Source organism: Nerophis ophidion, linkage group LG03 (genome assembly GCF_033978795.1).
Source record: "Nerophis ophidion isolate RoL-2023_Sa linkage group LG03, RoL_Noph_v1.0, whole genome shotgun sequence".
In the NCBI taxonomy this organism is placed as follows: Eukaryota; Metazoa; Chordata; class Actinopteri; order Syngnathiformes; family Syngnathidae; genus Nerophis; species Nerophis ophidion.
Window position 1 is genome coordinate 31,023,001 of NC_084613.1, and position 23,554 is coordinate 31,046,554.

The 23,554-nt window shown below is 39.3% G+C and overlaps 1 protein-coding gene across 3 annotated transcripts in view; it reads left to right on the forward strand.

Moving 5' to 3' along the window:
* The window catches only part of far1 (fatty acyl CoA reductase 1), an 86,059-nt gene extending 63,042 nt beyond the window's left edge, over window positions 1–23,017 (forward strand). For all 3 annotated transcript variants that reach the window (XM_061894897.1, XM_061894896.1, XM_061894898.1), the window contains 4 exons: window positions 10,026–10,197; window positions 15,821–15,950; window positions 19,129–19,256; window positions 20,143–23,017. In XM_061894897.1, the coding sequence (XP_061750881.1) occupies window positions 10,026–10,197; window positions 15,821–15,950; window positions 19,129–19,256; window positions 20,143–20,302 (590 nt within the window). In that variant the 3' untranslated portion in view covers window positions 20,303–23,017. The remainder of the gene's footprint in view (window positions 1–10,025; window positions 10,198–15,820; window positions 15,951–19,128; window positions 19,257–20,142) is intronic.
* Window positions 23,018–23,554: the final 537 nt, after the last annotated feature.

Sequence of the window (23,554 nt, forward strand, 5' to 3'; positions counted from 1 at the left end):
TTTATGACTGGACCGTGACCACCTCTGAGGAAAGCAACAGTTGTAGTCGAAACAGTCAGGTACAGAAATCAACTCACAGGTCTGGCTATAAAAATAACAAATTGCATCATTTTTTGAAGACCTAATAAACCTCTTATGAATCTTCTCCGCTGTCCTGGGCACCCTCTGCAGGGCCTTCCCGTCTGCAGCAAAGCAGTCAGCAAACCTCACAATTACAAAGTACATGAGCACTGACTCTGTAGTGGCCCAATAAAAAAATACCTGCAGTTTCTCCTTAAGTTGGTTCCTCAGCACATAAATAAAGTGCTCTATCTTTTTGACCTGTGCTGAAGTGTTGACAGTCCATGTGAGGTTCTCCGAGATGGAAAATCCCAGGAACCTAAATTCTCCACTTGCCACAAGTGGAGAATGTTCCCCTCTCTGGCTCCTAAAATCAATTACCATCTCCTTGGTCTTTGTGGTGTTCAGCCTTATGTTGTTCCTAGCATGCCACCCTGCTAGTACCTGTAATTCCTCTCTGTTGGCTGTTTAATCAACCCCAGTGATCAGGCCCACTTCTGTGGTGTTGTTGGGGAATTTGATGGTGTTCGAGGGATGAATGGGTATACAGGGCGTTCAGTAGGGTGCTCAATACTCAACCCTGATGGGAGCCAGTGCTGAGTGACAAGTTGGAGGAGCATAGTTGACCCACCTTAACAACCTGAGGTCTGTTAGTAAGACAGTTTTTTTTTGCCAGGAACAGATGAGGAGGGTAGGGGGGAGTAGACCCAGGAATGCTCGAAGAACAACATCCTGACATAAGTATCTGGGAGTTCCAGATTCTCCATCAGCTGAGTGTAGAGCAGCTGCGATGGCGTCCTCCGTGGATCGGTTTGACCTGGAAGGCTTGTTCTTGGACATATGAAAGTCTACATCCCCATAATCTTTGATGTAGAGGACGCAGGCTTTCATATATCCGAGAACAAGCCTTTCAAAACACTTCCTAACCACTGACGTCAGTGCCACTGGTCTGTAGTCATTTAAGTCGTTTATGGCTGTTCTCTTGGGTACGGCGATGACAGTGGGTGTTCTAACACAGGGAAGGACTTTGGCGAGTGCCAGGGATGAATTTAATACAGTATCCCTGTCAGTACTCCTGCCAGCTGGTCAGCGTCGTCACAGAGCACCTTTCCCAATATGCTATCTGGCCCAGCTGCTTAACGTTAAAGTTAAAGTACCAATGATTAACGTGTCCAACTCACCTGGTGTTCTTGGAGGACGAGCAGTTAAGGACTAGAGGCTTGGAGGGGCATCTGGGGTGTGGCTGGTCTGGGTGACTCAAAACGGGCAAAGAAGTGATTGAGTTCCCTCGCTAGTGAGTCTTCCGTGTTGTTTTCTGCCGATGAGTTACTTTTGTAGCGTGACACTGTAATGTTGCTGTAATTGCTGTAATTGCCACACCTGCCGTGAGTCTTTGTTGTCCAGGTGCGCCTCCACTTTCCTCTAATACACCACTTTCGCAGCCTTGATGCTTCTCCTGAGGTCGAGGCTTGCTGAATTGCTGTCTGTCCTCCGAGTGGAAAACAGAATTTTGGGCCTTCAAAAGTGCCTTGACCTGTGTGGTCAGCCACCATTTTTGGTTAACTCAAACGCGCACGTCTAATCAAAAATGCGTTTGCTTGGTTTGCTTCTTGTGTAGACAAAGCAGTAACAGTATACCAACTCCTTATTGCTCAAACTACAAAATTGTCGTCTTTCCGTGTAGCTTTGACTTACCTTCTATTCCTTTCTACAGCGCTTAGCCTTCTGGGTAATGTAGTATATAAACATTTCTAGTTTACATGTATTCATTTATTTTTTTTCTTCATTAATCCAGGGTATGACAATTACAAACTTTTTTTTGTATACGCAATGCTGACCTAGCAAATAGGTAGCATTTACATGACATATGTTGAAGTGTGATGACAATCTCTCATTGTCCCTCATTTACCAACAAAATTTAGCGGGATAGACCGCTCTCAACTGTTAAATGCTCTTAACGTGCCGAGGTAAATGTGGTGGAACATGAATGAATGTTTAAGCTGGACTAACACTATGAATGAATTTACATGGACCCCGACTTAAACAAGTTGAAAAACTTATTAGGGTGTTAACATTTATTGGTCAATCGTACGGAATATGTACTGTACTGTACAATCTACTAATAAAAGTTTCAATCAGTCAATCAATCACTTTCCAAACTTTTCAAGCATGCCTGATTTATTAACCATGCGCTAAACAGCGTGTGCAATTTCTAAAATTGTGTGTACTATTAGTGAGCATGCTGCGTGTGATCTAACACTGTATAATTCTAAAGTGGTGCAGACAGCCTTATTTAAAAGACGATTTTGCATGTGCTGTATGTACGGGGCATCACCACAGAGACAATTCTTCATTTACTTGTGGCATTTGATATGTTTTCACCCAGAAGACACCTACAACTTATTCATGGGCATTTTAGACACAGTCCAAAGTGCATCTACAACGGAACCCACTTTTTTTCCCTTTTTTGTCAGCGCTGAAAGTGTGCTTACAAGACAGAGTTTTCACTTACTGTGGCCAGGACATAACCAGTTAAACACCTTGTTTCAACTTGCTGGAACCTGCAGGTTGCATCAACATTTGAAAATTGTAGGAATAAGCCTTCCGCCTGAGTGCAGCTTGGAATTGTAACTACATAAACTGTAACTTCATTTTTACAGTTCTGAAATTAGTGTAGTGACTTAGATATTAAATGTGTTTTGATTATTTCCTTACATTGATTTACGAATCTATATTACAGTATTTTAGCCCAATATGGCCTCCAAGTTAAAATGTTTGGAGACCTCTGATGTAGAGGCATGTTACTGCAATTTGCCAAGCAAAAAAGTGTTTTTGCTAAATGCAACAAATGTGCATGCACACAAATTGCATGCACACACCACCAAATGTTGTTCAAAGGATGGTGGAAGAACTGATCCACCCCCATTACAAACACACACACACTCACACACACACTTTATTTGCACTGCCAGTTGCGCACAGTTTTGCCTGCTACAAAAATTTGGCAGAGGAAACTTTGTTTGCAGTCGTAAACCTTTGTTTTTCTTTTCATTGCATTGATAAAGCGCCATGGCCATCATTGTTACATCACCTCATTATGTACCACCCTATCCCACTAGAAGCTAGGACTGCATCAAAATCCATCCATCCATCCATCTACTTCCGCTTATCCGAGGTCGGGTCGTCGGGGCAGCAGCCTAAGCAGGCAAGCCCAGACTTTCCTCTCCACAGCCACTTCGTCCAGCTCTTCCCGGGGGATCCCGAGGCGTTCCCAGGCCAGCCGGGAGACATAGTCTTCCCAATGTGTCCTCGGTCTTCCCCGTGGCCTCCTACCGGTTGGACGTGCCCTAAACTACTCCCTAGGGAGGCGTTCGGGTGGCACCCTATCTCTCGAAGGGAGAGCCCCGCCACCCGGGGGAGGAAACTCATTTCGGCCACTTGTACCCGTGATCTTGTTCTTTCAGTCATAACCCAAAGCTCATGACCATAGGATAGGATGGGAACGTAGATCGACCGGTAAATTGAGAGCTTTGCCTTCCGGCTCAGCTCTTTCTTCACCACAACGGATCGATACGGCGTCCACATTACTGAAGACGCCGCACCGATCCGCCTGTCGATCTCACGATCCACTCTTCCCTCACTCGTGAACAAGACTCCTAGGTACTTGAACTCCTCCACTTGGAGCAGGGTCTCCTCCCCAACCCGGAGATGGCACTCCACCCCTTTCCGAGCGAGAACCATGGACTCGGACTTGGAGGTGCTGAATCTCATCCCAGTCGCTTCACACTCTGCTGCGAACCGATCCAGTGAGAGCTGGAGATCCTGGCCAGATGAAGCCATCAGGACCACATCATCTGCAAAAAGGAAAGACCTAATCCTGCAGCCACCAAACCGGATCCCCTCAACGCCCTAACTGTGCCTAGAAACTTTGTCCATAAAAGTTATGAACAGAGTCGGTGACAAAGTGCAGCCTTGACGGAGTCCAACCCTCACTGGAAACGTGTCCATTTTACTGCCGACAATGCGGACCAAGCTCTGACACTGATTGTACAGGGAGCGGATCGCAACAATCAAACAGTCCGATACCCCATACTCTCTGAGCACTCCCCACAGGACTTCCTGAGGGGACATGGTCGAATGCTTTCTCCAAGTCCACAAAGCACATGTAGACTGGTTGGGCAAACTCCCATGCATCCTCAAGGACCCTGCCGAGAGGATAGAGCTGGTCCACAGTTCCACGACCAGGACAAAAAACACACTGTTCCTCCTGAATCCGAGGTTCGACTATCCGGCGTAGCCTCCTCTCCAGTACACCTGAATAAACCTTACCGGTGAGGAGTGTGATCTCACAATAGTTGGAACACACCCTCCGGTTCCCCTTCTTAAAGAGAGGAACCACCACCCCGGTCTGCCAATCCAGAGGTACCGCCCCTGATATCCACGCTATGTTGCAGAGTCTTGTCAACCAAGACAGCCCCACAGCATCCAGAGCCTTAAGGAACTCCGGGCGTCTCTCATCCACCCCCGGGGCCTTGCCACCGAGGAGCTTTTTAACTACCTCAGCAACCTCAGCCCCAGAAAACGGAGAGCCCACCACAGATTCCCCAGGCACCGCTTCCTCATAGGAAGACGTGTTGGTGGGATTGAGGAGGTCTCCGAAGTATTCCCTCCACCGATCCACAACATCTGCAGTCTAAGTCAGCAGAACACCATCCTCACCATACACAGTGTTGACAGTGCACTGCTTCCCCCTCCCGATGCGGCGAATGGTGGTCCAGAATTGTTTTCCATGGCTTCCCTGAACTCCTCCCATGTCCGAGTTTTTGCCTCCGCGACCGCTGAAGCCGCACACCGCTTGACTTGTCGGTACCTGTGAGCCAAAAGAACCCCATAGGACTCTTTCTTCAGCTTGACGGCATCCCAATACATAAACATATTGAAAATTTCAGGTTGGATATAACTATAATTCACTCTGTTAACTCCTCTGAACAAACTTTATTTATTTCTTCTATTTTAGTCATATTTGATCCACTTATAGTTAAGGATGGGCGAGGTGACCTAAAATCTATATCGTGTTACATATATCGCTGCCACTTGCAACAATGATATATATTACAAGATGAATAAATGATAATAGAGACATTTTCGAAACAGTTTACAAATGCTCCTGATTTGGCTGCTGCCTTATGCCGTTATAAATTGTCATTTTCAGTTGTTATTTTTCAAAACTATAACGATTTTATTTATTATTTTACTGTTAATATCTGGTTACTTTCTGTTATAACATGTTTCTATCTACACTTTTGTTAAAGTGAAATAAGAACTTTTTCTTTTGATGTTTCAGTACTCTACATTAGTTTTGGGAAATGCTACAAATGTGGGTATCAATCCAATACCAAATAGTTAGAGAGGTAGTATTGGTCGTACATGGGTCTAGGCGCTGGCCTATAGTACATTTTGCTGGATGATACATTGTCCCACAAATTATAATTTTTTTTACCATTGTAAATGGAAGGTTAATAACTTATAATTAATAACTTAACTTATAATTAAAAACTAATATTCCTTAAGTTAACAAACAATGAAAATAAAATTGTGCCTTAATAAATATTGCACATCTTAAAGGGAATTTTTACTTTTTAATATTTTTTTATTTTGCCAATCATTCACATTTATTATGAGAGACAAGAACAAACTTTTTTAATTATTTTTATTTTAATGATGTTAAACACTTGCAAGATGGGGCTAACGGGTGTCACAGGTGTAGCCTCCAAAGCCCTCTCAAACAACTTGAAGACCCTCCCTCTATAAACGTTTAAAATAAATATATATACACAAACCCCGTTTCCATATTAGTGGGGAAATTGTGTTAGATAATGCAATGATTGGCAAATCCTTTTCAACCCATATTCAATTGAATGCACTACAAAGACAAGATATTTGATGTTCAAATTCATAAACTTTATTTTTTATTTGCAGATAATAATTAACTTTGAATTTCATGGCTGCAACATGTGCCAAAGTAGTTGGGAAAGGGCATGTTCACCACTGTGTTACATCACCTTTTCTTTTAATAACACTCAATAAACGTTTGGGAACTGAGCAAACTAATTGTTGAAGCTTTGAAAGTGAAATTATTTCCCATTCTTGTTTTATGTAGAGCTTCAGTCGTTCAACTGTCCAGGGTCTCCGCTGTCGTATTTTACGCTTCATAATGCGCCACACATTTTCGATGGGAGGCAGGTCTGGACTGTAGGCGGGCCAGGAAAGTACCTGCGCTCTTTTTTTTACAAAGCCACGCTGTTTTAACTCGTGCTGAATGTGGCTTGGCATTGTCTTGCTGAAATAAGCAGGGGAGTCCATGAAAAAGACAACGCTTAGATGGCCGCATATGTTGTTCCAAAACCTGTATGTACCTTTCAGCATTAATGGTGCCTTCACAGATGTATAAGTTACCCATGCCTTGGGTACTCATGCACCCCCATACCATCACAGATGCTGGCTATTGAACTTTGCGTCGATAAGAGTCTGGATGGTTCGCTTCTCTTTTGGTCCGGATGACACGATGTCGAATATTTCCAAAAACAATTTGAAATGTGGACTCGTCAGACCCCAGAACACTTTTCCACTTTGCATCAGTCCATCTAAGATGATCTCAGGCCCATAGAAGCCGGCGGCGTTTCTGGATGTTGTTGATAAATGGCTTTCGCTTTGCATAGTAGAGCTTTAACTTTCACCTACAGATGTAGCGACAAACTGTATTTAGTGACAGTGGTTTTCTGAAGTGTTCCTGAGCCCAAGTGGTGATATCTTTTAGACATTGATGTTGTTTTTTGATACAGTGCTGTCTGAGGGATTGAAGGTCATGGTCATTCAATGTTGGTTTTCAGCCGTGCCGCTTACATGGAATGATTTGTCCTAATTCTCTGAACCTTTTGATGATGATATGTTGAAATCCCTAATTTTCTTGCAATTGCACTTTGAGAAACGTTGTTCTTAAACTGTTTGACTATTTGCTCACGCAGTTGTGGACAAAGGGGTGTACCTCACCCCATCCTTTCTTGTGAAAGACTGAGCATTTTTTGGGAAGCTGTTTTGATACCCAATCATAGCACCCACCTGTTCCCAATTGGTCTGTACACCTGTGGGATGTTCCAAATAGGTGTTTGATTAGCATTCCTCATCTTTATCAGTATTTATTGCCACTTTTCCCAACTTCTTTGTCACGTGTTGCTGGCATCAAATTCTAAAGTTAATGATTATTTGCACAAAAAAATAAGTTTATCAGTTTGAACATCAAATATGTTTGGATATGTATGTACAATATTTACAGTGATTGGATCATTTTAAGCAATACCTAAACTACACACTGGACGGTCAAATTCAAATCAGTTTCCATACCAGCGCACTACTGACTTTCGACAACAAATGTGTGTTCCTACTTCCGCAAACAAAGGCTTTTGTGTGTTTTTATCATGGCAGACTTGGTAATAGACAACAATGATGACTTTTTTTTGACAAATGAGTATTTACAACCTTATGTTTTTCAACCTGAACCTGAATATACGCAGGATGAACTGCTGATTATAGAAGCGAGCACAAAAAGAGTGTCAAACAATGGAGCAGACGCAAAAGCTGAGAGAGTGAGGTCGGCATGACTTGACGCTCTAAACGTGGATCTTGGAGCCCAGTTATGCCTAAATAAATGCAGTGCTTACCCAAATCAACTGGAAAAGTCCCTGGCCAGCTTGACCAAACACAAAACTGTGCATAGAGTAAGTCACTATAATATTGTTCATGACACATGCAGCACATTACCTTAAATCTACAGTACATACACTGTCAAGCTAGCCGTGTAAAACCTGTGATGTGGGCTAATACTTTTTAGATACTGTAATATGATTTTTCATGTTTTACAGTCTGGACAGATCACATTGCATTGTTTTACAAACTCAAAAGCCATTCAGCTGTTTATGCAATTGCTAGCTTACCTTTTGGGCGAATGTGTTAATACGCCAGAAAAAGAGTTCCCTCAGTGGTCGCTCGTACAATAACAATGTTGCTACAGCTTGGTTATTATACAGGTTACGGAACTTAAATGAAGTATTGTTGGTAGTTTTTAGATGATGCATTTTCAAAGTGATTTAAAGGCAGAACGGATTGCTCCCATTACCTGCATTACTAGCCACCTAAAACGAGACAATTATTACAAATTAAAAAAACAACCTTTATGTCATTTTGTCTCTCATAAGGATCATGAACGATACACACAATTCCCCCCAAAAAGTGCAGTTCTTCTTTAAAGCGCAATATTTCCCCCAGTTGGAAAAACTAGGCGGGGTGGTTTTTCCAATGAACTGGGCATATTTGCTTGTTTGTCCCTACTTGTTTGAAACCAAATTATTCTCACACAAGACTTTTGTCTTTACAACTTAATAATTTTCCTCCAAATGTGTGTTAACTTGCAGTGCTTCTCACTAGCAAGTTGCTTCGAGCGAGGTTCTCTGTCCTTGCAGCTGTGTGTGTAAACTCGCTCTCCCGCCTACACACACGGAGACAAAGATTGTGGAGGACTGAAAATAAGCCCTTTTTACCAGAAGTTCATCAACTTTAGGCTCCTGTAGACCTGTGAGTTCTGTGTTTCCTCTGAATTGTACAGTTCAGGTAGATTATACAAATCCGGTTGATGACGTACAGTATATTCCTACTTTGATGCCAATATTAGGTTTGATTTCTTTCTCTAAAGTGTTTGTAAATAAAATGCAAAGCTATAAAATACAAACAAATATGATCTAATAACAAAGTGTACCGAATTTTACATAAAAAGTCAGGATAATGTCCAGTGTCCACCAGTTAGAAAGTCGTCCCTTCAATACATAATTATCTCATGGGGGTCAAACGATTCTTTATGGTTCATTTTAATGGTGACAACATGAACACATTTAGTGTTACCTTGTTACTATTAGCACCTGGTTTACTCTGATTGAGGTTGATAACAAAAGTGTTGTCAATTATTCCCACGCTCTGTCTCCCCGCTCGTATGTGATAACCAGGAAGCACAGTGTGGGGGGACCATATCTAGCGCAGTATTTTTTTTTAATGTGGGAAGCTGGGGGATTCTCACAGACACAAATATGTAACTACATGTTACCAAAGAAGCCAAAAGTTGCCTATAATAGTGTTTTACATGGCCTCATCGTAGACAACTCTGGTGTTTTTAATGACGGCTAAATAAATTGGAAAAGTGAACGTTTAGTGAAGCACAATGTAGCAAAACTACATAAATATGCAAAAAATATTATTTTTACAATAAAATACATGTGGCAGCGGTTCTGGTGGTTAGGGACCTGTGCTCCAGCCTACATAACGTTTTAAGTTGAATTGATGTTTTCCTGTATTCCCTGAAGGTAACGTGGCAGCAAAAAGGATTGGGTTTGTCCCCTATTATTTTTGCCAAGATGTCTGTCATGACGCTACGCCCCTCTCAGTTAATGAACTGCGCCCAACGCGAAATTTAGGTCAGAAGTCTGATTTTGGAAAAAAGGTTTAAATCTGAAAAAAAAACGGATGCTCAAATATCAATATCTATGAAAGTGAAAAACATAAATAAGTTGTTCAAAGGAATTACAAGAGTGTATCTTAACCTAATTTTGTTGATAATAAAAGCCTATCATAACGTTAAACCGGAAATTTTATTTAAATTTAATTTCATTTTAAATGCACTGATGTATTTTTCAAAATTCAACATCACAACTTGATTTTCCTGTGACAAAGTTCATGTTTTTTTAGTGCAAAACTTTTGACCCTAATTTACCTCAATTATATTGAGGCATTTTGCTCATGTTTATCAGTGAATTGATTGATTTAAGTAGAAATTTGAAAATCTTGTATGTCACATGTGAATATCTCAAAAGGTAACAACAAATGTTACACAGCTTGTTGATTATTGTTTTTTTGTTTTTTAGAATACCATGTAATATCTACTTTCAAGAGGAACCCTCTCGAACAGGCATTCCGTCGGCCCAATGTTAATCTCACGACCAATCACCTAATCAATCAGTACTGGATTGCTGTGAGCCACAAAGCTCCAGCTTTTCTGTATGACATGTACCTCAGGCTCATTGGACAAGAACCCAGGTAACCTTGCAAAAGCATCGCCGTGCTGGGCTTACCGGCCGCCTCCTCTGCTACTTAACTCCTGTCGCTTCTGCATTCATTTTCTTGTGCTACTTGCAATAACTGCTTTCTCGTCTAGCTTTCAAAACATCTGTTTGGCCTGAATCAGTAAAGTAAAGAGGCTTAATTGAAGATGCCTTTAGTAAACCCAACCCAGGCAGACATGCTTTTTAACCCCCTTGCTTAGCTGCTAATTTGTTGAAACATTTACATTCACATGTCTGGATCCCATCTGTTTTTTATTTGAAATCACCTCGTCTTAAAATATTTATGGCATGATGCTTTAACAGGCTAGCAGTGTTTATGGCATGACACACTTAATAAGTGGTAGGGGAGGGATCACATACTGTTTATCTGTCTCCTCTTTGTGTCTTTTATTGTCCTACAGAAAACTATGTAAACACAATTCTCAAGACCAATCCCTTAGAGCAGGCCCAATGTCAATTTGCGCTCCATCCCCTTTACTAATAAGTACTGGACAACTGTCAGCCACACACTGCCAGCCAGCTCTGGTATATGACTGCTCTCTCGGGCCAAAAGCCTCAGTAAGGTTGTCTTTGTCCATGTGGTCCAACCCGGGCTCTCACTTAACGCACCTCACATATGTAGTCAGCTGTACTCCGCTGCTTATTTGTCAGGTATTTCTACCTTTCATATGTTGCAGGCTTCAAATTTAACCCACTCAATGCCATTATTGGTACACTTTGTGTTGAACTAAAGACAAAGCAGAACAAAAAACATTCTGCCAAAACTTAATGAACACAATGACTTTTGTAAGTCTGCGCCTTTTTTGTAATTTGCCTATTATCCTCTATCTATATGTGAGACAATAACATGTGTTTCCCTTTTCTATGCGTTCTAGAGAGTGACAAACGGCTAGCACGAGATGGCTAACAATGTAGATAATGGAGATGCATGTATTTCACTTACACATATTTCTTAAAAACATCCCAAAACTGCCAACGAAACATCAGGCCACTACCGAGAGATAATTTTGCTACTGGCGCTGCTGTGGCTGCACCGCCCGTAAATTATGAAAAGTTATATGTAGGGATGGGTACTAAAATAGCTACTTTGTTGGCACCGACCGTATCCCGCCGGTCCTACCAGGCACGGATTCACGTACAATTCAACGGTGCCATGTTTGAGTACCTGGGTTGCGGTGACGTCACGCCCGGTTGCTGACTCACTTCAGCACTTGCCGATCACTCCAGCAAAAGGACAGCGGAGTCAGCCAAACCACCATACGACTGACATTGTTGCAATTTTAAAGCCAGCAAAAAATTGATTTAAAAAATCTCCAACAGGAGTTTAAATAAAGAGGAACTGTACTTTTTGGGGGATTTCTTCCTATCGTCCACAATCCTTATTAGAGACAAAAACACATATGTTAGAGATTTTTGGCATTCCAATTTGTAATAATCTGCCCGTTCTAGGTGGCTTGCAATGCAGCTAATGGGAGCAATTAATTATGTCTTTAAATCGCTCTAAAATGCATCAAAAAACGCCAACAACACTTAATTTATGTTCCATAACCTGTATCATAATCAAGCTTTAGCGACATAGTTTTTGCAAGAGCAAACAATGAAGTACTGTTATTATAGTGCACCAAGACCTCTCCTTGCGGCGGCATGCTACAGCATTATTCGTAAACTAGCTTCTGCGTCAGCAGCTGAATTGCTTTTGATTTTGTAAAGAACAACACAATGCAATAGGACACCAATCCATACTGATTGGAAAAACATGAACAATCCTGTTACTTTATCTGTAAAGTATTATTTCATGTTTTGTTTGTACATAGCTAGCTCGACAGTGTATGTAGTTTTACTAACAAGCATGACGTACTGCATGTATCATGATAAATAGTGACTTACAAGTTGGACATTTGCCGTTTGGTCCAGATGGCTTTTTTTTTTCCCAGTTGATTTTGGTTATGCGGCTCCAAGAACTACATTTGCACCGTGACCAAGTCGCACCGGTCTTGACTCCCTCGGTCCCCATCTACTCATCAGATGTTTCACACTCTCTTCTTGCCCTCTCAGCCTCTAAAACATGTAGCTCATCCACCGAATATAAAAGCTCAAAAAGATAAGGCTTTGCTCCAAAGTAGTTGTCATTGGTTTTGAAAACATCTGCCATGATTTGTGATAGCAAACACAAATTGTGCTCTCTGCTGCTGCTGTCGACGGAAGTAGCATTCCATATTTTCTACTGCTCACTAGTCTTACCATATCTGAGTTATTGTTTAGAAATATGAGTAACAACTACAAATTCTCTAACCAGGTTACAAAAAAGATACATTAGAATAATACATAATGTTGGATATAGAGAACATACAAACCCTTTATTTATTGAATACAAAATATTGAAATTCTACGATTTGGTGAATTTGCAAACATCTAAAATTAGGTACAAAGCAAACTATAACCTGCTACCCAAGAATGTACAACATTTCTTCTCAACAAAAGAGGAGAAATATAACCTTAGAGGAAAATCTAATTTAAAACGTGTATGCACATACAACACATAAGACCTTTAGCAAAACTGTATATGGAATTAAATTATAGAGGGTATAAGCAACAAAATCAAACAAAGCACTAATATGATTAGGTTTAAGAGTGTGTCCCAACTACAAGTGTTCACAAAGTACAAAGACGAACAATTATCATAAATATCTAGAACATAAATAAAAAGACAATATTGATGTATTTAATAGTTGTTTACTTACTTATCGTATATTTATTTACGTTTTATTTATTTTTTACTGTTTTGGTACAAATAGAGAACAAAGACATTGTATAAAACCGTTATCATATGAAAGGAGGTGGGATTAAATAAGATCTGCTTCCTCCTACTCCTTTTCGGACGTGCTGTAATGAAACAACTGGAAATGTGTGATACATTACTTTGTAATTGTATTCTATGCATGTTCGACATAAACTGAATTGACTTGAACTGAACTGAAATGTGAATAATGGGTTGCAGCCTCAGCAAAAATGCCTATTTAAAGCAAGGTTTGTACACTTTCAACACAATTTAAAGTGCTATTCAGTACTTTATATCAAACAAACATTACAAAGATGTGACAAATCGACTGTCTTAAACAACAAGCTAAAACAACGATAATTTGAAATGTCCTGGCTCTTATAGTTCCTAAACCAAAACGTTTGCAAAATGGAGGGGTTCATAAATCAAAGTTCCACTGCAATACCTTTGCCTCTGTGTTGTTCATCACATGTTCCTCATCACATGTTCGACACCACACGTCCTTCATCACACATTGTTTTTCACATGTTGGCCGGCGCATGTTCCTCATCACAACTGACAGATGGACTCTGAGTCTTTTCAGCTATATTAATTGGAAATGATCCAAATCAATAAGGAAATGTCAAGTTCCATGGTGCAGCCTGTGACTGACCGCTGTCAGTTGATGCTCAAGTTAGCTGGGATAGGCTCCAGCGACCCTGAGCAGAACAAATGTATATACACAAGCTAATTTTTGCCGTGATGGACTTGGGTTCAAGTAGTCCACACTGATCAATCACATTACATGTTGATTTGTCCCATCAGATTTCTTCTCTGCTGCATTTGTTTCTGACTTTGTGAATTAGATCAGTTGCTCTGATTATTAAATTTCTGCAAGATGGCAGCTGTACTTGTGAGAGGAGCATTAATTATATGGCACATCGTCGTTACACACATACATTTAGTCACAGGTAAGCGGGCGTGTTGTAGGTCTGACTTTTGGATGATACTATCAAGAACCTGCAAGGGAGATCACATTACAGTCAGTGTATGGCTCGGCTACATTGGCTGCATGTAGTGATGCAGGGCCGGCTCTAGATCATTTAGCGCCCCATGCGAGAGTGAATTAATCCAATATAGTAATACTAAAACTGCCTAAGGCTGAGCCAATCAGTGGCACGATCCTGAACAGTGTGCTCGGCTTGGTTAGAGCTCATTTAGTGGCCAATATACTTAAGTGTTGATATTTTTAGTCCATCTAACCAATTATTTGCTTGGAAACCCTTCATTTAAACCAATAATATGTTTGAATAAAAAATTTGTGATAGAGTTAAGATGCACACTTTGAAGCGCAATATGGCGAGGGATGAGTGTATCACTCCTTGTCTTTCAAAATGTGTCAATGCTTCTGTATCGTTTGATGCATCACCAGATATGTGCATGTAATCAGGCCAAAATGGGGGAGGATCACCGAACCTAAGCAGGGATCAGAGCGTTCCCATGATCCAAATGTGCAGGACTTTAAATGTGAAGTGGGCTCAGGCACATTATGATTGGCCTAGTGTGACTACACTATGGATTGGTGGTACCTCTCCACTGTGACTATAAATAGTACAATTTGTCCATAACATTGTTATCTACCGTATTTTTCGGACAATAAGTCACAGTTTTTTTCATATTTTGGCCCGGGAGTGCGACTTATACTCAGGAGCAACTTATGTGTGAAATTATTAACACATTACCGTAAAATATCAAATAATATTATTTACCTCATTAACGTAAGAGACTGGACGTATAAGATTTCATCGGATTTAGCAATTAGGAGTGACAGATTGTTTGGTAAACGTATAGCATGTTCTATATGTTATATTTATTTGAATGGCTCTTACCATAATATGTTACGTCAACAAACCAGGCACCTTCTCAGTTGGTTATTTATGGATCATATAACGTACACTTATTCATCCTGTTGTTCACTATTCTTTATTTATTTTAAATTGCCTTTCTATGTCTATTCTTGGTTTCGGGTTTTATCAAATAAATTTGCCCAAAAAATGTGACTTATACTCCAGTGCGACTTTTTTATGTTTTTTTCCCCCTTCTTTATTATGCATTTTCGGCAGGTGCGATTTATACTCCCGAGCGACTTATACTATAAAATACGGTATAGATCACATTGACTCTGCATAACATTGTAAGCTTATTAAAATTAAAGAAAACAACACACCAGCCTTTTCTCATCTCCCACCATGGTTACAGTGAAGCCAAGTGCTACGTATGCTTGATCATATTCTGGTACACCAAAAAAAAGCATGTTCCCCGAGGTCACATGCGCCCCTCTTGGCATTGCACCACGCCCCCCTAGGGGGCCCTGCCCAACTATTTTAGAAGAACTGAAGTAGAACAAGAAAACAACTACAGAGCACGACAACCATGTATCAACAAGGTACAGCTACTGAAGTAACCGACACCGTCATGTGGCCCTGCCTGATGGTTGTGGCACTAAACAACCACATAAAGTGTGTATGCCAAGGGCCAGCCCTGGATGTTGGTCACTTTGAAGGCTTGGACATCGTTCTGGTTTCCTTACAAAATGATTTATTTTCTAACACCTTGGTTTTACATGATGCTACTTTTTGATTTCCATTTCCATGATCATTTCATTTAAGCATTACAATCATTGTCATCAATCCAAGAATAAAATGAAAACTTTCACTTGTTCCCTGCTCATCACGCTTTTTTTGGCTGTTGCACCCCAACCTCCTCCTCTGTGTTTGTGCCACAAAAACATCCATACTCTATCCGCTTTTGCCTCACTTCATCCTCTCGCCCATCCAAGGATGATGAAGACGATCACTCGACTCCACAAAGCCATGATGGTGCTGGAATATTTCACCAGTCATTCCTGGGTGTGGAACACAGACAATGTCACCATGTTAATGGGAAACATGAGCTCCGACGATAAGAAGGTAAGAGTCATGAGAAGAATACACTGATGTGTATTTAATCCCATGTTGTTTTCCAAATACTGGTAGTCCTTTTTATAAATGTATGGACAGTACAGAGGTCCGTCGATTATTGTACTTGTAGTATACATGAATTACTCTGCTGTAGAGGTTACGGCTGGAAAAGTTTGAGCATGACAATAAACTAAGCAAATATTTGGCTAACCAACCTAAACTAAATAAATAAAAAAGCTCTATACCATCCATTAAGGATTCAGCTGGGAACATTACACACATTCCTGAGGAAATGAACTCTAAATATTTTTTGAGACTTTTACAGAACCTTATATACACCCCAGATCAACCCATCTCTTTCAGATATTGAGACATTTCTTAATAATACAAACTTACCTAAATTAAATACAAGGTAGGTATCAAATTTAGCTATCACTATTTCAGTAACGGAAATTCATGATGCCAAACAATGAAGCACAAGGGCCTGATGGGTTCCTGTGGAGTTCTACAAAACATTCTGGTTGCTGCTTGCTCCATAATTTACAAAAAATGGCTTGAGTTTAAAGAAAACTCATTCCTTCCTCCAAATATGAAATCTGCTATAATCATTCTCTTGCTAAACCTGATAAAGACCCCACACTTCCATCCAGTGACCGGCCAATCTCCCTGATTAATGTGGATCTTAAAATTACCTGCAAAGTATTAGCTCAAAGACTAGAAAAAGTCCCTCCATATATAGTGCATCCTGATCAAACAGGTTTTATCAAAGGGAGACAATAGTCCAACAATGTTCACCGTTCACTCAATCTGATAAACTATTCTGTTATTCATAATCAAAAACCGATGTTGTTTCATTAGATGCTGAAAAAGCGTTTGATAGAGTCAATAGGAATTTTCTCCAGGTACTCCACATAAATTTAGATTCGGAGACTCATTTATAGCATGGATCGAGGTTCTATATAGTTTTCCCACAGCCTCATTTAGAACTAAGAGAGAAATATCTCCAAGGTTTCATTTTATGAGGGGTACTAGGCAAGGTTGTCCACTTTCTCCGTCACTGTTTGCTATATTTATTTAACCTGTTGCAAATGCAATTCACCAGCATGCAAATATTAAAAACACCCATACTGCAAACCTTTATGCTGATGATGTATTACTTTTCCTATAAAATCCACATTCTTCTCTTTAAGACACAATATCACTCAATGATGAAGGCAGTTCTATTTAAGATTATTCCATCAACTGGCCCAAATCTAGTGTTAACTTTTAATTTTGACTTTCAGAGCACCTCATCGATTCCACTGCCTATAGGGAACATTAAATACCTGGATATCAATATTTCTTATACCTTGACAGATCTGAATCACCCAATCTTAAAATCAATTGAGGATGATCTGGCACGTTGGAAGACACTGCACAACTCACTTATGGGAATAGTTTCTACCACAGAAATGAGGGTCTTACCGAGGGTTAATTATCTTTTTTTCAGTGATTTCCATTAAATCTTCTCAAATTTGGTTTAAATCACTAGACACACACATCAATCAGTTTCTTTAGAAAAATAAACCAGCACGAATCAGCCTTAAAACATGTCAAAAACCCAAGGAATATGGGGGTATAAAATTCCCAAATTTTCCCCATTACTTCCTTGCAAATAAACTACAACACACATTAAAATGGATAACTCCCAATTTATTAGATAATTTATGGTTAAATATTTAACAACCACTCAGCCAGGAGATCCCAATTTCTAACTTGCCCTGTATTAGCCAAATTCTTTAAAAACACAACTGCTTTGAAAGTATTAATGTACGCGCTACTTCAAAGCTTGGTGGGAATTTTTGAAAATAACTGAGTCTACGCTCACGCCATACTAATTTATGGCCATTTGCAATAATAACAAGAAATCATTGGACTTTCCAACATGGTATGAGATCTCCTCAATGGAAACAGTTTGATCTCTTATAAAGATGTAATGACACAATATACAAAAAATCCCAACAAATTCCTAGAATATATACAAATTAAATCTGTAATTAGCACAAGTTTCAAGAAAACAACATGGGAAAGTAATCCCACTACCGTTAATTTTTCAAAGTATATGCCCCCAAAGCTTGATTCAAATTATTTGCTTTATTATAAAAAAAGATAGCACAATAGGTATCTCTTGTATTAGCACATTGTTTCTAGTAGTTGTTGTACTTGTAGTTTCTAATTTGTAATACTGGTAATATCCAAATTGTAGTAATGTTCTTGTAGTTGTAGTAGTGCATTTTAGTTAGTTGCATTTCTAATTGTGTCTTTGTTGTTTCTTGTAGTTGTTGTACTTGTTGTGTATTGTAGTTGTAGAACTTTTAGTAGTGTATGGTACTTTCTTGTATTAGTAATATTTTATTGTAATTTTCTGTAGTAGTACAAATTTAAATAGTATTTTTATTGTAGTAGTAATACATGTAGTAGTGTAATTGTTGTTTCTTGAAATTGTTGTTGTAGTTCCTTGTAGTTGTAGTACTTGCAGTAGTCAACTTGAAGTTTGTTTTAGTATTTGTTGTGTATTTCTAATTTCTTATAGGTGCAGTAGTATACTTGTTGTTTTTTATAGTAGTAATAGTAATACTTGTAGTAGTGTACAATTCACTTGATAACAAATATGTCCATGTTGTTCTCATGTGTACAAATCACAATGTTCTTGTAACTCATTGTTGGGTGGGGCGGACAAGTTTGACAATCAACTTGGTTGATCGTCAAACTTTTAGTTCATTCCAGTATTGTGCTGGTCTACAATCTTTGACATTTCTTTGGTCTTTCCCATTGTAATGTAAAGGTTTGAACGTGTGACAGGTTTATTTTATACACATGAGCTGAGATTAGGGGTACTTTCTTAAAGGGGCAGTATTTACAGTGGAACCTTGATTTATGAACTAAAATGGTTATTGAACAGGGTTTGTGAATCAAAAAGCTTGTAGAGTGAGGCATGCGTAAATCGAGATATTTGTGTATTACATGGACTCAAATGGTTTGTGTGGTCACAATACTTATTTCGCTCATTATGTTTCATGTAAATTTTTCAGGAAAATTCAACACATTCTCCAATCTTTTTCAATAATGAGATGTATGCACCATGTGTAAATACAGTATCTGAGAAGGCTATTTTTTTTGTTGATATTTCTTAATGTCACGGCTGCAGGTATTTAATTTTGATGTGCGTCAGCTACACTGGGCAGAGTACATGGAAAGTTACTGCATGGGCACCAAAAAGTACGTGCTTAATGAAGAACTGTCAGGTCTGCCTGCTGCACGCAAGCACCTCAACAGGTAAGCACTTTCCCTCCTTTTGTACTCTCATTTCAGAGACACTTAGCATCAGAGGGTTGTTCTTGAACTGGACAAGAATCTACTTAAACAACAGGAAACAATAATAATTGAAGATAGGATAACCAATGTCTACAAAGCTGAATATATCGTGTGGCGTATGTACCCCAGGGATCAATACTGGGGCCAAAATTGTTCAATCTTTGTAAATTTACAAAGGACTTAAATGTAGTATTTTTTGCAGTTGACACAACTTTTTGTTCCCACAGAAGTTACTACAAATAACAGAAGAAATAAATAAATTAAAAATATGGCTTGACAGACTATCTTTGAACCTCAGTAAAACAAAAATAATGCTTTTCGGTAACCATAAAAGAGAAAGTCAAACACAAATCCAAATAGATAGAGTAGATAGTGAAAGAGTAGAAGAAAACACATTTTTGGGTATAATAATAGATAAAATGAACAGGAAATCTCATGTAAAAAATATACAACATAAAATAGCAAAATACATGAAAATAAATAATCTCAATCTCTTGGGTGAACCATAAATTATGTATGTATTTATTAAAACTTTAATTATTGTGTATATGTGTGTATGTCTAATATTAATGTATGTATTCACTATTTGTTTACTTATTGTGTATTAATGTATTCATTCATTGTTTTGTTATAAACATAGAACAAAAACATGGGATAAAATTGCTATGATATGATTAGGGGTAGGAAGCTCTGCTTCATCTTACTCCGTTTCTGACATTGCTGTAATGAAACAGGAAATATGTGATGCATTACATTGTAATTGTATTGTATGCATGTTCAAAATAAACTAAAACTGAACTTAACTGCACTCTTCAAATAAAAAATCAATATTTTTCTCCTTTTGTAGGCTCAGGAACATCCGTTATACTTTCAACACCACCCTGCTAGTGCTCATTTGGCGCGTTTTCATCGCCCGCTCTCAGATGGCTCGAAACATCTGGTACTTTGTGGTGAGCCTGTGCTTCAAGTTTCTCTCCTACTTCAGAGCCTCTTCCACCATGAGATAATAAGCACTGGTTCAAATGAGAAACATCCAAACTACTCAATGAACGCCAGCACCTGGCATCCACAGCCTTAATGTTCTAATCTATAACTTTTATATTCATATTTCTGTCACGTCATACAATTAGATTGAGAAGACTGGAAATCAAACTGCCAAGCCCCCTATGTTTCTAGTTTGATACTTTTTGTACATTAAAAATGCTAAAAACAGTCCAATATTTATAACATAATCAAAAATGAGTGTTATATCTCATTAGTAATACAATCTTTAATTTTGGGCCTGAAAATGGCCCCCAGGCTGCACTTTGGACACCCCTGCCTTACATAAACCTGAACATTCCCTAAGATATTTATTGGTACTATTAAGTTACATAAGCATCACTTGCTAATCAATCTTTATGTTGCTTCATCTGGGACACTTTGAAATTGCTATATCTTATAAGTTCCTTAGTGTGTGGCATCGTGACATGAGATACATAGTGTGTGTGTGTGTGTGTGTGTGTGTGTGTGTGTGTGTGTGTGTGTGTGTGTGTGTGTGTGTGTGTGTGTGTGTGTGTGTGTGTGAGATAGTTTGGTTTGCTTTTCGCAATGTATGTGCCAAGAAAGTTAAAAATGAATCATGCTCATGATGCATTTGCCGCCATTGTTTTTGATATTATCCATGTAGTTCATCATGAAATCTTGCAAGATGATGCTTATCCTGTTTGCTTAACAACACTAACATGTTTGTGTCACCTTGTCAATGTCTGCCTTGTCTTCTGACACGGCTGAAAGCACAAATACACGGAAGGCTGTTTAAGTCAACAAGTGGAACAACTCATGTCCTACTTAGTGCTAAAACAGCAGACCTCGACATACTGGCTTATGTCGACATAAAACGTAAAATGGTCAAATTTTGGAAAAAATTGGCTCAGTTTATGTCGGCATTGTGAACTTCATCAGATTTGTGGTCATGTGAAAACCAATATAATCAAAGGAAGAAAGATATGTGAGGCGACAAAAACTGTCACTTACCTTCAAAACTTTGAATTTGGACTATACAGGTAAACGTCACGTCCCTTCGAGCTGTGTGCTTATGGTAAGCCTAAGCTAGGAGGGACAAAATGCAAATGTATGTATGTATATGTACGTATACGTACACATATGTACAGTATACATGTATAAACAGTATGTATACATATACAGTATAGGCCAAAAGTTTGGACACACTTTCTCATTCACAACACAACTAATGGTCCCAACCCCATTGATAAAGCTAATCAGCACACCTGTGAAGTGAAAACCATTTCAGGTGACTACCTCTTGAAGCTCATTGAGCGAATGCCCAGAGTGTGCAAAGCAGTAATCAGTGCAAAGGTTGGCTATTTTGAAGAAATTAGAATATAAAACATGTTTTCAGTTATTTCACCATTTGTGTTAAATACATAACTCCACGTGTTCATTCATAGTTTTGATGCCTTCAGTGATAATATCCAATGTGAATAGTCATGAAAATAAAGAAAAAACATTAAATGAGGTGTGTCCAAACTGTAGTGTGTGTGTATATATATATATATATATATATATATATATATATATATATATATATATATATATATATATATACACCCATCCATCCATCCATCCATTTACCACCGCTTGTCCACCCTGGGGTTGCGGGAGGCGCTGGAGCCCATCTCAGCTGCATTCGGGCGGAAGGCGGTGTACACCTTGAACAAGTCATCACCTCATTGCAGGGCCAACACAGACAACATTCACACTCACATTCACACACTAGGGCCAATTTAGTGTTGCCAATCAACCTATCCCCAGGTGCATATCTTTGGCGGTGGGAGGAAACCGTAGTACCCGGAGGGAACCCACGGAGTCATGGCGAGAATGTGCAAACTCCACAGAGAAAGATCCCAAGCCCAGGATTGAACTCAGGACTAATCAGGACATTCGTATTGTGAGGCACATGGGGTTGCAGACTGCACAAACTCAAGCACTTGGTGGGCAAACAGACATGGTCATAGCGGACTGTCCCTATTAATGTTGTAATTTTCTATATTACATGTATTTACACATGAACACTCACAATAAGTACTGAAACTTGGCATTGAGTACTATATCGGTTTAAATCCCTATGCACCCATTTGAATTTTGCACAAACACAGGAAAAGAAGTCAACAAATCCTTGATGTCACATATGTCTCTGGGTAAAGTCACAAGTAAATTAACAAGCAACAGTGTACCCCACATTCTGCCCGAGTGCAGCTGGGATAGGCTCCAGCACGCCCGTATCCCCGTGAGGGACAAGTGGTAGGAGATGGATGGATAGTTTCTGGTTCAGTCAACAATCACTTATGTTGAAGGCAGTCCGAGGAATGTCGCTTTAAATGTGTTCCACTGTATTTTCCCGCTTGTTAACATGCTGTCCTGTAAATGTCCTGGTTAGGATTCCAAAATTAATGTTTTGGTCTGCTATTTCCACACTTTCTAAAGAAGTGTTTAGTGCCTACATGTTTGTCACAATGTGAATAGTTCTATTTAGCTACATTTCAAACTTAGAGCTTGTATTTTTGTAACAATCGTGATTTTCCTTTCCAATCAATAATCAACCACACTAATACATTTCAGTGCTTTAAATACTGTAACCGACACAATGTCGACTGTTCTTCACATTTCAAGTTACAATTTTGACATTTTTGCGTCAATGAAATAAAATAACTCTGAATATGTATGCTTGTTGTATTTTTTGTTGAGGGTTTTCAGGTTTGTTGGGACTTTTGAATTCCGCCAACAAATTGTTGAGGATTGTTGAAGAGCACATGTAACCAAAGCAGCATTTCTACTTTGAAAGTGTCTCATAGTTTCATAAAGGTAAAAGCATTAAAGGGTTCTATCATACATTTAAAACTTAATACTTAAGTTTAACTTTTGAATGAAGTACAGTGGCTTAATCTCTGGAAGTGGTCTCCAGCTTCAGGTATCTTGGGGTTCATCTATCCAGGGACCTCATCTTGAGCCACAACACTTCCTCTCTGCTCAAGATGGCACACCAGCGTCTCTACCTCCTCAGCAAGCTGTGGTGTGTTGGACTAAAGAGCTTCATCCTTAGGAGCATCTACAGATGTGTGGTGGAAAGCATAACAGTGTGGCACAGCAGGAAAGTAGGCTCACACAACTTCTCTTTTTGTCTTGTATTTATTGCACAATTTATTGCAACACAAACATACAACGTGCACCAATTTGTGTCTCTTCTCTATTCTCAACAA